Genomic DNA, 16,727 nt, shown 5'->3' with positions numbered 1-16,727 from the left:
TCGGAGCAGGCGCTGCAATCTGCGAATTCTCGGTTTGCCAGAGGCCACTGAAACGGGTTCCCCCGTTGAATTTTTCTCTTTCTTTTCTCTGTGAGATTTTCGGGAAAGAATTTCTCCCGACTCCACCTGAGCTAGAAAGAGCTCACAGAATTTATGTCCCTCGAGCTGTTTTGGGTTCTAGAGCACGACCAGTTATCCTGGGTTTCCATCGTTATCAGGTGAAAAACCGTTTGATTATGCAGGCATGCCAAAGAGGCATGCTGACTTTCTGAAATAATACCATTCGTATCGTGGAAGATTATGCTCCCCAGGTTCTGAAGATGCGTGCCGAGTTCAAAGGCTTTATGAAAGAGCTCTTTAATCGTGGATTCAAACCTCCCCTTCGCAATCCTGCCGATCTTCGAATTACGCTTACTACTGGAGAATATAAGTGGTTTAAGTCAGTTAGAGAGGCTGAGATGTTTGTTGGAAATCTTCCAGCCATCTTGACTTCTTTGGACCCGGTTTGACTTTCTAAAATGGCTGATGAGTATTTCTTGAATTAAAGTCTTTTTTGCGAACCCAGACTCTATTTGAATAACTTAGTCCTTAACTACTGAGAACCTAAGGGTTTTAGTTGGTCTCTCCTTGGACTTGGTGTGATTTTCTTAAATAGATGATTTAAATTAATGTTTTCCTGTGGACTTAGATTTCATTTGTGTAGTTTACTTTTGAATAACTTTAACTATAGAGAACTACAACTGGTCTTAATTTATTTGGGAGGCTTAGAGTTTTTTATTGAAGGTCTCCCTGTCAATTTACTGCATAAGACCTGCCTTTTTTAAAAACGGCTGATATGTACTCTCTTTAAATATAGAATTTCCCCTTTTTTTCCCCCTTTTACCCTTTTTTGTTCAATTTTTCAGTTTCTCGCAGGTAGATTAGTTCTTGATTATTATTTTGTATTAAGTTTTATATTCTTTCTGATGAAGTTGTTCCTATTTGTAATTTTGATTTGTAGTGCATAAATTAGTTAGTATCTGCTATATTATTTACACGGAGCTTATGTTAATGTTACGGAACTGGAAGTTGGTTTTTGGGGTGTCCTATGTTTTGTAGAGCTAGCTGCTTTTTTGGGTAGCCATCTAGTTTTGGGTTGTGAGGGTGGGGTGGATTCTCCAGTGCCAACACTATCTATTGTTTTTTTTGTTTTTCCTTGTTATCCAGGACATGTCTATGTCCTGATTTTATTGATTTATGTTTATATTTTTGCTTCCAAACTGTTATTGCAATGTTTGATCTTATATATGCCTACTGCCTTTAACGTCTTAACAATTGATAATGGTTAGTCCATTGAAATTTGTGAGCTGGAATGTAAAGGGATTGAATCATCCTGTTAAAAGAAGAAAGGTCTTCTTCCATATTAAGCAACTTAAAGCTGACATTGCTTTCCTTCAAGAAACTCATATTCGTAGTTTTGATAATTCTCGGCTTATGTCAAAATGGGTAGGTCAACATTTTCATTCATCCTTCCCGACCAAAGCTGGGGGGGGGGGTTTCCATTCTTATCAACTCAAATGTTCCTTTTAAACTCCATAGTAAGTTATCTGACACAAATGTCCGTTTTATTATTGTTTTTGGCAAATTATATAATACTAAGGTAGTACTAGCTAACCTGTATGCTCCCAATTCTGACGATGTTAATTTTTTTGAACACTTTTTTTCCTCATTACCAGATCTGAACCTATATTCTCTTATATTGGGTGGCGACTTTAACTGCTGGTTAGACCCAAGTTTGGATCGATTGTCCCCTGTTACTAGATTACCTACTAAATCTGCTTTAGCTATTCTCTCTTTTCTTTCTGACATATGGCATTTCCTTCATCCTACTGAGAGAGATTATTCCTTTTTTTCACATGTTCATCATACCTTTACTAGAATTGACTATTTCTTAATTGATAATCAACTTATTTAATTTGTTCATTCTTGTGACTATCAGAGTATACTGATCTCTGATCATGCCCCAGTCACTTTGTCTCTAAATTTTCCTGGTCTCCCTCAAAGGAATAAACATTGGTGCTTTAACCCGACTTTATTATCGGATGATGATTTTGTAAAATTTATTAAGGACCAGATAACTTTTTTCCTAAACACTAATACGTCATCTGAAATTTCATCCCAGATTGTCTGGGATGCTATGAAAGCATATTTGAGGGGTCAAATAATTTCATATACAGTGAATCTTAATAGAAAGTCCTGTTCAGAGCGATTAGACCTGATTAATCAGATTAAAGAATTAGATCAATTATATGCTCAGACTAAAATCCCCGAATTATATAAGAAGAGTGTAGAACTCCAAACTAAATTTAACCTTCTCTCTACTCAACCAGTTGAATGTCAACTTCTTGAAAGTAAGAGTCGCTTTTGTACTCATGGTGACAAATCTGGCAAGTTTCTAGTTAATCAGTTGAGACGTTCTAAAGCTAAACAACATATTACAAAGATCCAGAAGGAGAACGGGGATATTACCTCAAATCACTCAGAAATTAATGACTTATTTAAGAATTTTTATTCTCGGCTTTATTCCTCCGAATCCCTGAATGAGAATATTTCTGTTGACCTTTTTTTAAATAGCTTGAATATCCCTTCGATTTCATCTGATTCTAAAGCAAAACTTAATGAGCCTATATCATTAGAAGAAGTATCTTTTGTAATCTCTGCACTGTCGTCAGGCAAATCTCCTGGTCCTGATGGGTTCCCCATAGAATTTTATAAATCATTCTCTTCACTTCTTTCACCTCAGTTACTCTCAGTACTATCTGATTCATTTAATTATGGTAAATTGCCACCCTCATTTAATGAGGCATATATTATTCTTTTATTTAAAAAGGGCAAAGATCCAACAGAGTGCTCCTCTTACAGGCCGATTTCTTTGCTTAATGTTGATGTTAAAATTTTGGCCAAAGTTTTGGCTCATGGATTAGAAACTGTTATACCCTCTACTATTTCTGAAGATCAGATTGGTTTTATTAAAAATCGTTTTCCCTTTTTTAACATATTGCATTTATTTAATATTTTATACTCACCTTCAACTGGGACTCCTGAATGTGTTATCTCTCTCGATGCGGAAAAAGCGTTTGATCGTATAGAGTGGAATTACCTCTTTGCGGTTTTAGAAAAATTTGACCTCGATCAGAGTTTTATCTCTTGGATCAAATTACTATATCTATGTCCTACCGCCTCTGTTTTGACTAATTCTCAGCAATCCCAGTTATTTAACCTTAAACGTGGCACCCGTCAAGGATGCCCCTTAAGTCCCTTTCTTTTTGATTTGGCTGTAGGGCCTCTGGCGATTGCATTTTGAAGTTGTCCTGAATTAACGGGGATCTGGAGGGGGGGGAGGTGTTGAACATAAAGTTTCTCTTTATGCTGATGATCTATTACTTTTTCTTTCAAATCCATCCACATCCTTACCTCCAATGCTTTCACTTCTTGATCAATTTAGCCAGTTCTCTGGCTATAAACTTAATTTACATAAGAGTGAACTTTTTCCAATTAATAAAGAAGCACAAGTATTAGTATTTCATGACCTCCCCTTTAAAGTAGTTGATAATCAATTTACCTATCTTGGTATCACAGTTACAAGGAATTTTAAGGATCTTTTTCGTGAAAATTTTGCCAATCTTTTATACTCTACAAAACAGAGTTTGTCACAATGATCACCTTTATCTATGTCCTTGGTAGGTCGAGTTAATGTTATTAAAATGTATGTTCTCCCTAAATTTTTATACTTATTTCAATCTATTCCAATTTTTATTTCTAAAACCTTTTTTGATTCCTTAGACTCTATTATTTTGTCTTATCTGTGGAAGGGTAAGCGTTCCAGAATTAACAAAACTTACCTTCAAAAATCTAAAAAAGAGGGCGGCATGGCCTTACCTAATTTTCATCTATACTACTGGGCAGCTAACATTTGTTGTCTTATCTTCTGGTCTTTTTTCCATAGCCAGTCTGTCCACCCTAAATGGGTAGCAATGGAGCTGAATTCCACTAAGGATCTATCTATCTCTGCACTTCTTAGATCTGCACTCCCTAGTAGTTTGACTAGACTAATTGTTAATCCTCCTGTTAGACATAATCTGTGAATATGGGCTCAGTTTAGGAAATTTTATGGTTTCTATGGTTTTTCCTTTTCTAGTCCTATTTTACATAATCATCTTTTTCTACCTTCTATGCATGATTCAACATTTTATGATTGGTATAGAAAGGGCATTAGGTATTTTGAAGATCTTTTCATTGATAATCGCTTTGCATCTTTTCAACAGTTCTCTGCTAAGTTTAATCTACCTAATGCCCATTTCTTTAGATATCTCCAAATTAGACACTTTATTACCCAACTTCCCTGAGATGCCCGAGAAAAATGCTATGGACTTGTTTCTTTCTATTAATCCATTGTGTAAAGGTTTAATATCTTTTATTCGTGATAAATTAGTATCCTTACTGCGTGCCCCTTTGGATAAAATCAGAATGGCTTGGGAGCATGACTTAAATATCCCTTTATCTGATGAGGTTTGGGACTCGATTCTCAAGTCGGTTAACTCAACCTCTCTTTGTGTTCGCCACTGTTTTTTACAGTTTAAGATTGTTCATAGGGCTCATATGTCCAAATCTAAATTATCTCGATTTTATCCTAATATTAGTCCTCTTTGTGATAAATGCAAAAGTGGTGAGGCTTCTCTCATTCATATGTACTGGACCTGTCCTAGTCTAGAGAAATTTTGGAGGGATGTTTTCTTAACTTTATCCTGTATTCTGAATCGCCACTTAGAACCTAACCCTTTAATTGCTCTTTTTGGTTTCTTGGCTGAGACAGATATATGTTTGAGTTTGACTAAACGTCGAATATTATCTTTTGCTTCTCTCCTGGCTAGATGTCTAATTCTTCTTGGATGGAGAGATGTTGCCCCACCCACGCACGCTCAATGGCTTAATGATATCATGTCCTGTTTAGATCTTGAAAAAATTCATTACTCAATTCATAATTCGGACATAAAGTTTCATAAGGTCTGGGGACCTTTTATTGAGTATTTTCATAACTTTCCTTTTGACTAAGTTTCTTTTTCAGTCCCTTGCTTTCAGCTTTTTTTTTGTTAGTAGGCATTATTATCTTCTATTTTTAATTGTATTTACAGTTTTGGGGGTTTGAATGTTCTGATTTATATTTCCTACATTTTGCTCTGGTTGGTCTGGAGTTTTTTTTTCTTGCGGGAGTGGGGGTGGATACTAACTTTACACAACTTCAACTTGGGTGCTTTTTCAATTATTATATTCTGTATTATATTACCATTGTATGTTTATCTTGCACTGTATTAATTTCCTATTTCGTTCTTGGTTTTTTTTTGTAGTGTTGCAGAAAATGCATAAAAAAATCAATAAAAAAAGAACCAAGTCTATTGTTGATTACAGAGCACTTTAGGTTTCATAAATGGAATCAAAAGGAAGGGGAGTCCATTTCACAGTACTTAGCTGAATTGTAGAAGTGGTCTGATCATTGCCTAACAATGCACTGAGAGATCATTTAGTTTGAGGAGTCATACAAGAAAGCCTTAAAAAATGGCTCCTAACTGAAGCACAACTTACATTTAAAGGGGCAGTTGAAATTACCATGTCAATGGAAACTGCAGACAGAGACACAATTGAGTTGCAATCAGGAATGAAAGACAGAGTGAACAAAATTGCAGCATGTGGATAGAGGCCTAACCGGCTAATAAATTGTGTTACCATTGTGGCAGGAGCTCACATACTCCAGGTTTAAAGGTGAAGCTTGCAGAAATTGCAACAAAACAAGACACATACAAAGCACATGCCAGGCAGACACATACAGTGCCTATAAAAAGTATTCACCCCCCCCTTGGAAGTTTTCATGTTTTATCATTTTACAACATTGAATCACAATGGGTTTAATTTGGCTTTTTTTGACACTGGTCAATGGAAAAAGACTCTTTTGTGTCAAAGTGAAAACAGATATCTACAAAGTGATCTAAATTAATTACAAATATAAAACGTAAAAAAAAAATTACATAAGTATTCACCCCCTTCAAATCAGAATTTATTAGATGCATCTTTGGCAGCAATTACAGCCTTAAGTTTATGCGGATAGGTCTTTATCAGCTTTGCACATCTGGACACTGCAAGTTTTCTTCTTTACAAAACTGCTCAAGCTCAGTCAGATTGCATGGGGATTGTGAATGAATGGTCTTTTTCAAGTCCAGCCACAAATTCTCAATTAGATTGAGGTCTGGACTCTGACTTGGCCACTCCAGGACATTAACATCATTGTTTTTAAGCCATTCCTGTGTAGCTTTGACTTTATGCTTGGGGCCATTGTTTTGCTGGAAAACAAATCTTCTCCCAAGTTGCAGTTCTCTTCAGTCTGCATCAGCTTTTCCTCCAAGATTTTCCTATATTTTGCTCCATTCATTTTACCCTGTAGCTTCACAAGCCTTCCAGGGCATGCTGCAGTGAAGCATCCCCATATCATGACGTAGACACCACCATGCTTCATGGTAGGGATGGTGCATTTTTGATGATGTGTGGTGTTTGGCTTATGTCAAACATAGCATTTAGTCTGATGTCCAAAAAGCTCAATTTAGGTTTCAAGAGATCATAGAACCTTCTTCCAGCTGACTCCTTCTATATCATCATAACACAGCAATTATAATAATATAACAGGAAATGTTGTTGGTGTAATCTTGACAACTGTGTAATTATGATTATGATTATGTAATGGTAAATGCTGCAGTCATGGAGAGACTGAATATTTAGGGACGTACCAGTATGTCAACCAGATGAGCTGCTTTGTTCTGGATGGAATAGAGTTTCTGCACTCATCAAGGTAAATAGAGAACTTTTTACCTAGCTGCTGAATTGTGCCTTACAATTGATGTATAGGATCTGGGCAGTTAGCAGATGAGTTACTTACCAGACAGTGTCCAACTTCCTCAGGTCATGATCTCTTCTTGCTGCTGCCATCAGGAAGAATGTACAGGAGCTGCAGGATTCACACCACCAGGTTCAGGAAAGTTATTACATCTCAACCATCAGGCTCTTGAACCAGAGAGGATAACTTCACTCAACTTCACTTGCCCTGTCACTGAACTGTTCCCACAATATACGGACTCACTTTCAAGGACTCTTCATCTCTTGTTCTTTATCCTATTACTTATTAATTTATCATTAATTCTTTCTTTTCATTTGTATTACACAGTTTCTTGTATTTTGTACACTGGTTGTCCACTGGTGAGGTTTTTCATTGATTCTATTATGGTTTTCGGACTTACAGAGTGTGTCCACAAGAAAATGAATCCCAGGACAGTATATGGTGATATATATTTTCTTTGATCATAAAGTTCAGTGGTTCAATGGATCCATTTAATACCAGAGAATGTATAGTGTACAACCTGAAATTCTTACTCTTCGCAGACTTCCATGAAACAAAAGAAAAACCCAAATAATGCATGTCAGAAAACAGTTAGAACTCCAAACCCCCTCTCCCCTCCCATGAACAAGCAGAAGCCAAGTATCAACCCTCCCCCTCACTTGTTCCAGCAGAAAGCCTCAGCCCCCGCCACCACCCTCCATGCAAGCAATAGAAAGCTCCCAAAGACACCATGATCTAGAGTCCATCAAAAAGCACTGTTTGTCCCAACAGTTCAGCATCCCACAGGCTCTCTCTCTTACTATTGAGAGAGAGAGAGGTATCACTTCTTCCACAGTGAGAGGGCAGGCCAACACCTCACTGTTTCAATGTTACTGTCAGCATCATCACTTTACTTTGAGTTCCCGACTTGGGAATCGGCAGCAAACTCTCTCTCACCATCAACAGAGAGAAAGCATTCGCTGGAGTGTAGAGGTTTCTGACAGCCGCACCCGCTGTCCTGATGTTCTGATCTCCTGCGACACTTCAGTTGGTGATACTGACGAGGAATTGGGTTGTCCTCCTCCTCCTTTGAGCTTTGAACATTGTTGTACCTGTGAATAATATAATTTTTTATATAATTATCCTTCTTTCAACTGATTATTTTCCCTGGTAGCAATTTAAATGCAAGGATGGGTTTTCTTTGGAGGTTTCAGCAGAAATATGAGAAAGAACTGATATTTAAGAAAGAAAAAAAACGTATATCCTCTATCTCGATCCTATGCGTTTCATATGTAGGCCATACATTCCTTTCTAGATATGTACAAGGAGACCAATTTTTGGCAAGATAAAATGCCTACATTTCCAGTCAAAGAAATTAAAGGTGTAGTTTTAACTTGATCACCTTGCAGTTGACTTGGATAACCTATATAATCCAGCCTTATTTTACTTCCCTTTCATTTCAGAAATCTATGGAAGTTTGGACAATTGGTGGCCAAAGTCCGTGGTTGATTTTGGTTTAGGGTTGCAACTCAGAAAATCACTAGGGCAATCAAATTGAAGATACAGTTCTAACTGAAAGACAAAATGGGATTTGATGAGGTGAATGCTGGCCCTTTCCCACTCCACCCTCACCCCTGTTCTACCCTGTACAATGGAACCATTTAATCTGATACTGAGTCATTGTTCCACGAGAGCCAGAAATCTGATAAGTAAAGTGGGCATATTTGATGTTCTGTCAGTTACTGTTGATGATTAAACAGTCACCTTCATTCAGTCATAATGCTTGTCACGGAAATCTCCACAACCCCAGAGATCAGGGTGGAGTTAGGTAATCAGGCAATGTTAAGTTTATATAGTTTCAGCTGATAAAACTTCAGATGCACAAGACTTTCAAACAGACTTGAATCCCTTAAGTCAAGGTAGTAGTTTATAAATGCTTAATATATATCAGATTTTCATGGCATTTTACCCTATCATCAGAAACAACCTGACGACAATCTGACCTACTGAGTTCCTCTAGTATTTTGTGTGTTGCCCTAAATTTCTTTTGATTTCTATCAAACAATTTTTTTTCATCAACAGATAATGATGTGAGCTCTGAATTGATTTGAAAATGGTTGTTAATTTTTATTGAAACAGTAGTACAGTTCATCCAGGGCTATGTTATGACCTCACAAAAAAGGTTTCCTTCTGAGAACTTAATAATATGAATGTAATTGTCAAGGATTAGTGGTAATCAATCTAGGGATCAGTCTGACCAAATTCAAAAAATGCATCTTTTATTTTAGGTCTTTTTAATCAAGTACTGTATGTGGGATTTGCTTGCAGTGCAAACATTTATTGTCTATGAGAAGTTGGTTTTGAGCTGTCTTGTTGAAGTGTGATGAAGGTATTCTCATAGGGCAGCTGTAAAGACAGATCTGTGGCCAGCAACTATGAAAGAGCAGCAATGTGTATTCAAGTCAGGTTACTGGGCTGGGTTGTGTTCATAGTTAGTTGCAGTTCTGCAGTGAATTAATTGCTGGACAACTGCAGCTCATGTCTCAGTGTACTCCTTGCACCTGTATATCAGTGCATGCCAGCACTGAACACTTTGCAGGTTAGGTGTGCTTGTATGTGACTTCCGCACATGATGGAGGTCAGCATGCTTGTACACGACTTCTCACCCATTTTGGACTTATCTTTGAACGGAGGTCAATTTGTAACTCACTAAGGCAAGGGGAGGTGGGGGTGGTGGGTGGACAGAAACGATTCATATCTGACCCACCAGCTTTGTGCATATTTATTGTGGTCCTGTTCATTTGAATAGTGTTGTGACTTTCATTAATATAGGAAGCGAAGACAAGTACTTTAAAAAAAAAATCAAATAACACTAGTGACAGCATGGTAGCAACTCCTCTCTTGGGCAATTAGGGACGGATAATAAAGAGTCGGACTGTGAACAATTCCCGTGGTTTGCATTTGATTAAAAAGACTTAAAATAAGAGATACAAATTTTAACTACACCACCAATGACCTGGGTTCATTTCTGCAGCTGTCTGTAGGAGTTTGCACGTTCTCTCTGTGACTGCGTAGGTTTCCCCAGCTGCTCCAGTTTCCTCCCATATACCAAAGATGTATGCGTTAGATAGTTAATTGGGTGACACAGGCTCAATGGGCCAGAAGGGCCTGTTTCTGTGCTGTGTCTCTAATCACAACAATAATTAAAGTTTTATTTAACTTAAATCCATTGAATGTTTTATTAATGGACTTTAATTTTTTTAATTCAATCATTTTCAACTGTTTTAGCTGACAAAAGGCCATTAGTCAAGCTGTGAGTGGATCTTTCTTCCCACTGCCTTAAGTCTTGATTTTTGGCTTCCCTCACCTCATGGAAGGAGCTACAAGGCTGCAAAAAGCTATTGAGTTTACCATTGGTATTGAGACAACAGGACCTTGCTTCTTTTCTGTCTCCTGTCTTAAATAATCTGTTACACTTGCTCCCTGGCAATCTGAGGGAACTGCTCCAAACTCAGTGGAATTTCAGATGATATCCAGAGCATCTGTTATCTCCTTCACCCTCTCTTTTAAAATCCTAGGTAGTCAGTAAACCTATCACATATAATTATCAGCTTTCAGTAATTTCCCCAACATTAAATTTTTGTTACCTATTTTTATTTAAACGCTTAGTTTTCTCAGGAGTCATTAACTATTTCTGGGTGGTTTTCATTCCCTTTCTCAGAAGGCACGCACAAGATACTTGCTTAGTTTCACTGTTATTTTCTTGTTCCCAACGAACTTCCCTTTTCACAAGCTGTAAGAGACTTAACAACGACTGACTAAATTTTCCCTTTTTCTTCTCTTTTCTGATTCTCAGACTCAATGTTTTATAGGCAATGCTGAATTTCTATTTATTTATTTATTTATTTAGAGATACAACATCTAGACTATTTTGAATTTCCCTTTTCAGCCATAACTTAACATGATGCATTGAATTCAATAAGATCTAGCCATTCCTCCAAGCTGACCACAAACCTGTCATTGGGTTTGGAGGCTTGCCTGCCTCAATGACCTGGAGAGCTACACTCTTGGAGTCAGGGCTTTATGCTTTGGCTCTTGGGAGGGTCACCCATGCCAATCAGGACAAAGGATAGAGGCCAGACTAAGAGAGGTCCACCAGTCCTCTAGTTTCAGAGGTTCAACTGAGGACTAACAATGCTGACTGACTGGTCAAGCAAAATTGTTACAGAAACAGCAATGAAAAATCCTTCTATATCTTTGTGTGACTGTATGGACAGACAGACGTGGAGGGCTTTCATTGCTACCCTAAACGCCAGCAGTGTTACAGGCAGGAAGAAGAAGAAGAAGATTCCTGGTTTACTGTCCAATCTTTAATTTAGTTTTCAAGTCCATATAGCCAACTTACAGTTCATGTCTTCTGACCTTATTTAATTCAGAATTAAATTCTGGTTTCAAATTGAACTAAATTATATTCAACTTTAAAGTGATATTTTGTCATATTTTAATCATTGTTCCCTAAAGGGTTTTCAACTGTCATATCATTAATTAGCCTTTCAATCCAACAATATAATTTTGATTTTAAAACAGCATATTCGTTTCCTCTCCATTCCTCCTTTTCTGCTACATTTGTTCACAGGATGAGATTTTCAATTCTAGAACATTTAGGGTGTCTTCTTTTTTCAAAAATCAGTTTTTCCCTTCCACCACTGTTGATGTTGCCCTCATCTACATCGCCTTCACTTCCTGCACATCGGCCCTCACCCCATCCCCTCCTATCATAACAGGGATAGGTTTCCACTTGTGCTTATCTACCATCCTAAGAGCCTCTGTATCCAACACATGCTCCACAACTTCCACCATGGGATCCTATCGTGAGGCACATCTTTCCCCCCTCCCTCTTCCATTATATAAAGGGATCACTCGCTACTTAAATCCCTTGTCCACTCGTCCTTCCTCACTGATCTCACACATGACACTTTTCCCTGAGACCATGACAAGTCCTACACCTCCTCCTTCATCACCATTTAGGGCCCCAAACAGTTCTTCCAGGTGAAGCGGTATCTGGTGTTTCTGGTGTCGCCTCCTCTACGTCGATGAGACTGGGGGTTGCTGGGATCTCCTGGGTGGTTACCCATTTCAATTTGACTTCCAGTGATCACTCCCCTCTGCTTCTACCCCTCCTCTTCGCCTTTTCCACTCCCTTTTGGGTTACCTTCTCATCCCTTTCTTCTCCTCTCCTGTCCTCATGAGCCTTCCATCATCTCACTCTGGTTGTCCACCTCCTTCCCTTTATTCCATGTTCCACAGTGTGCTCCTAATAGGTTCCTTCTTTTTCATTCCTTTATCTCTTCCACCTATCACCTCCAGCTTGTACTCCTCCCCCCACCCCCTACCTTCCTTCCCTTTTCTTCCCAGTCCTGATGAAAGATCTCTGCCCCAAATGTTAACTGTTCATTACCCTCCATAGATGCTGCCTGACTTGCTGAGTTTCTCCAGCATTTTGTGTATGTTGCAGAATATTCCCTTGTTTGTTCTCTACGTGCTGATCAAGAGAAGCTCATCTATACACTCCAGGAATTCACTTTCCAAACAATTACTGCTCCTTTGGTTTGCCTAATCTATGTTCAGGTTAGTGTTCCATACGACTATTATATTACCCTTGCTACACGCACCTTTAATTTCCTGATTTTTAGTGTTTTACTTTACTGTTTGGAGCCAGTGTTCAACTCCCACCAATAATTTTATCCTCTGCTGTTTCTTAGCTCCATCCATATTGATTTCACTTCCTGATGATTTGAGTGGGATAATTCCGTCCCCTATACTGTCTTTATCCTGTTCTTTAAGATCAGAACTCTGCCACCTCCTTTTACATGTTGCCTATCTCTGTAAAAAGTTAGATATTGTGGAATATATAATCCCAACCTTGGTCATTTTGCAACAACGTCTTTGTAATAAGATGTTTGATCATATCCATTTATTTCTATTTGTGCTATTGAGTCATCATCTTTATTATGAATACAGAATGCTTGAAGATGAAGAACTGTCAATTTATTCCTTGTATTTTGTACTCTTGTGTGAATGTACTTTCTCTCCATGACAAGCTCTGGTTATCATTGCCATCACTTTGCCCTTTGTTGCTGATTTTCTCAATTTTACCTCACCAATGCCCAGCCTTCCTCTGTAGTTTAAAGCCTTATCCACAGTCAACAGTTAATTGAGTAATCACAATCCATAGCTAAATGAATTATCAGGAGATCCAATGATGCAGCTTCCTCATTCCACCAGTGACATTCAACCAAGAAAGATAGCCCAAGTTTTGAGTTACATAATAGCATTCCTGATCTATTGACTGGATGCAGGATTTGCACATGGTTGGGTTAATAATATAGAATGTATTACTATTGTTGTCCTGCTATTTTATTTGGACCCTAGCTGCTCATATTTTATCAGCATAGCCTCTTTCTTTGTCCTGTCTATGTCATTGGCACATGGACCATATATCACTAAAATTTGACATGCTGGGCAACAAGCCAACTAAATAAAACAAACAGTATATTCGCCTTCACTGCAAGAGGATTTGAATACAAGTGAAGGGACAGCTTGCTCCAATTGCATATATTTATAATGAGTCCATATCTGCAATCTTACCAACGGGTCTCATTCCCTTTCTAAAGAAGAATACTGCATTAGAGGAAGTGTAGCAGAGGTTCACAGATTGATTCCGGGGATGCGAAGTGTACTGTACAAGGAGAAATTTAGCAGACTGGGCCAGTACTCTTCGACGATTAAAAAATGAGAGGAGATATCATTAAAATGTACAACATTGTTACAGAGCTTGACAGGGCACAGTTGATGGTTTTCCCTGGCTGTTGTGTCTAGCAACAGGCATCACTGTCTCTCCATGTGGGATTTGGCCATTCAGGGCCGAGATGAAAAGAAGTTTCTTCACTGAGTGAGTAGTGATTCTCTGGAACTTTCTATCCAAGTGGGCCTTGGAAACTCAATTGCCAAGAACATCCTGAAGGAAAAGAAAAATATAGGTTTTTGGATATTAAGGGAATCGAGGAACATGGGGTGGTGCAGGGAAGTAGCCCAGAGGTAAAAGATCAGCATGATCTTGTTGAATGGCAGAGCAGGCATGATGAGCTCAACATTGCATATATTGACTCCTGGCTCCTTGTCTAACATGTAAGTTCAGCAGATTTCCTTCACTGAGTAAACAGGTAATAGAAAGTGTAGATTTTGAGCTATCTCATGATTTCAGGGCAACCACTACTGATAGTAAAATTTTCATAGAACAGCACAGTACAGACCCTTCGGCTCACAATGTTGTGTTGATCTCCTGAACCTACTCCAAGATCAAACTAACCTTTCCCTCCCACATAGCCCTCCATTTCTCTTTCATCTGTGTTCCTCTCTTAAATGTCCCTAGTGTATCTGCCTCTATCACCACCCCTGGAAGGGTATTCCATGAACTTAGCACTCTCTGGGTAACAAAAACTTACCCCTGACATCCCCATTTACTTTCCTACAATCACCTTAAAATTATGCTCTCTGGTATTAACCATTGGTACCCTGAGAAAAGGTGTTGGCTGTCTATACCTTTTATCATCTTATGTACTTCCATAAAGTCACCCATCATCCTCCTTCACTTCAAAGAGATTATAGAGTTATTTAATTCATTACCACAGATAGCTGTGGAGGCCAAGCCACTGGGTAAATTGAAAGTGGAGGTTAATAGGTTCTTGATTAATAAGGCCATGGAAGATTGTAGAGAGAAGGCTTGAGAGTGAGGTTGAGAACAATAATAGATCAGCTAAGATGGACTGGCAGAGCAGACTCGATGGGCTGAATGGTCTACTTCTGCTCCCATATCTTATGGTCTTAATTAATAGAACTGAAATTCATCACGGTGGAATAAGTACTAATTTCCTTGTACCATTAATTCAGACTTCTGAATTAATGGTCTAGTAATTAAATATTGTGGTACTACTTTGAAGGCAAGGCTAGATTCTCTGGACATTTGATTGTATCTGAAATAAAACAAAATGTTGAAAATATTCAGCAGGTCAGGCGGTCAGTGTTGAGTGAGAAACAAGTAATATTTCAGGTCCTAAGACCCTTTCTCAGAACTGTTTCTTTCTCAATAATGTCAAAGGGTCTCAGATCCTGACAGAGTATTTCCATAAATGCTCTCTGACCTGTTGAGCATTTCTAGCATTTTCTGTTTCAGATTTGCTGCATTTGATTTTTGTTGATTTTCAACATAAATGTCCAAGCTGCTTCAACATGGCATTGATAGTCACAACCATTCCTTGGGCCAAAAGGCCAAATGTTATAGCTTTTCCTCTTTACGCCTTGTGGCGCATCAGGCAGCAACCTTGCCATTTCTTTGGCATTTGTCTGTTTTTTATGAGGCTGAGTTGCTTGCTCAACACTCAACCCAGCACGGATGGAAAGTGTGCAAGGGGCCAGCTGGGTTTGAATCCAGGACCACTTGCCTCAAAATCTGGTGTGAATGCCGCTACACCACCAGCCAGTTTAAAAGGTCAATTAGCTACGTACTAATTGGTTGAGAGAATATAAATTATATCTGAGGTTGTTTAAAGCAAGAAATTTCATTTGTACCAAATTGCAAAGTTGTAATATGGTTTCATGAATAACTTTGACTGACAAATAAGTGGATTCTCATCTGGTGAAAGCTTCACAAATACAGGCATGTTTAAGCAGCAGTAGAAAAAAATGGTGATCTTAATGTTGTTTTAAATTAGTGAAGTCTACTTTTTCACTAGAAAAAGGTTTAATTTATTTATTAGAGATAAAAATAGACTTAATCCTTGCACCAGGTAGTTCTATATTGTGGCCAAGGACATGTTTCCAGGAAAGAGTCAACCAAGGATGAATACTGAAGGTGCAGAATAAAATTTGACTGGAATTAATGATGGATGTCGATGATATCCAAAATAAGCTGATGAAATTCAACACAGGTATGCCTTACAAAATGCTGGGGATGATATAAAAATAGTTGACTCTTCAGGAAGAGCCAGAAAACAGAAAACTGGTTCTGAAATGTAAGCCTGCCATCATTTTCAAACAGATAAGAATAAGATGCTTCCATTCATAACTTAAAATAATCGATATTTGGGAAAACATAGTTTCCCTTGATGCATCTCCTTTCCAAACTGAAAGAAATTGGTTTGAATGGTTTAATGTTGATAAGTTACAGTGTACTGTTAAAGTTCATCAAAATTTTCTTATACCTCTTAGCCCAATGAGTTGCTTTCTTGTGATTGGTGGTTGTCCGTATTGTCAAACAATGACAGGAAACCTGTGCGAGGAAGTTTTTAAAATGGAAAAGCCATTGCACTGGGGCAGTTCCACTCTCTAGACCTTGGAATTCCGGGTCAGTGGTATGAGTAGTCATCAAAACTGGGGTCTCCCTTGGTTGCAGTGGATGTCCATGACTTCTTAAGTGTCTTATCATGGCTGTCGCTCCGCACAAAGCGTTTCAGAACTCCCTTCATGACTGCTAGATCTCGATGTTGATCTCATCCACCCATTCCGCTGGAACTGACTTTGTACACGAGGACATCATGTCCATAACTCACCAGGGTATGAGGTCCACCACTAGGACAGCATGTCCCTAACTCACCAGGGTATGTGGTCGATTACTAGTACAGTGTGTCCCTAACTCACCAGGGTATGTGGTCCATCACTAGGACAGCATGTCCCTAACTCACCAGGGTATGTGGTCCACCACTAGGACAGCATGTCCCTAACTCACCAGGGTATGTGGTCCACCACTAGGACAGAATATCCCTAAATCACC

General features: G+C 38.5%; 1 protein-coding gene across 5 annotated transcripts in view; it reads left to right on the top strand.

Annotated features, from left to right (window-relative positions):
- Positions 1 to 16,727, top strand: part of tprkb (Tp53rk binding protein) — a 188,015-nt gene that overhangs the window by 44,375 nt on the left and 126,913 nt on the right. For 2 of the 5 annotated variants that reach the window (XM_073066248.1, XM_073066249.1), the window contains exon 6: positions 6,985 to 7,625. The exons of 2 other annotated variants lie outside the window; for them this stretch is intronic. In XM_073066248.1, coding sequence (XP_072922349.1) covers positions 6,985 to 6,991 — 7 coding nt within the window. In that variant the 3' untranslated portion in view covers positions 6,992 to 7,625. Of the gene's footprint in view, positions 1 to 4,910; positions 5,246 to 6,984; positions 7,626 to 16,727 lie in introns of those variants that run through there. One more of the 5 variants, XM_073066250.1, reaches the window with a different exon arrangement.

The sequence above is a fragment of the Hemitrygon akajei genome, chromosome 14 (genome assembly GCF_048418815.1).
Source record: "Hemitrygon akajei chromosome 14, sHemAka1.3, whole genome shotgun sequence".
NCBI lineage: Eukaryota > Metazoa > Chordata > Chondrichthyes > Myliobatiformes > Dasyatidae > Hemitrygon > Hemitrygon akajei.
The sequence above is the reverse complement of the archived record's forward strand: the minus strand, read 5'-3'. Positions and strand labels throughout refer to the sequence as shown.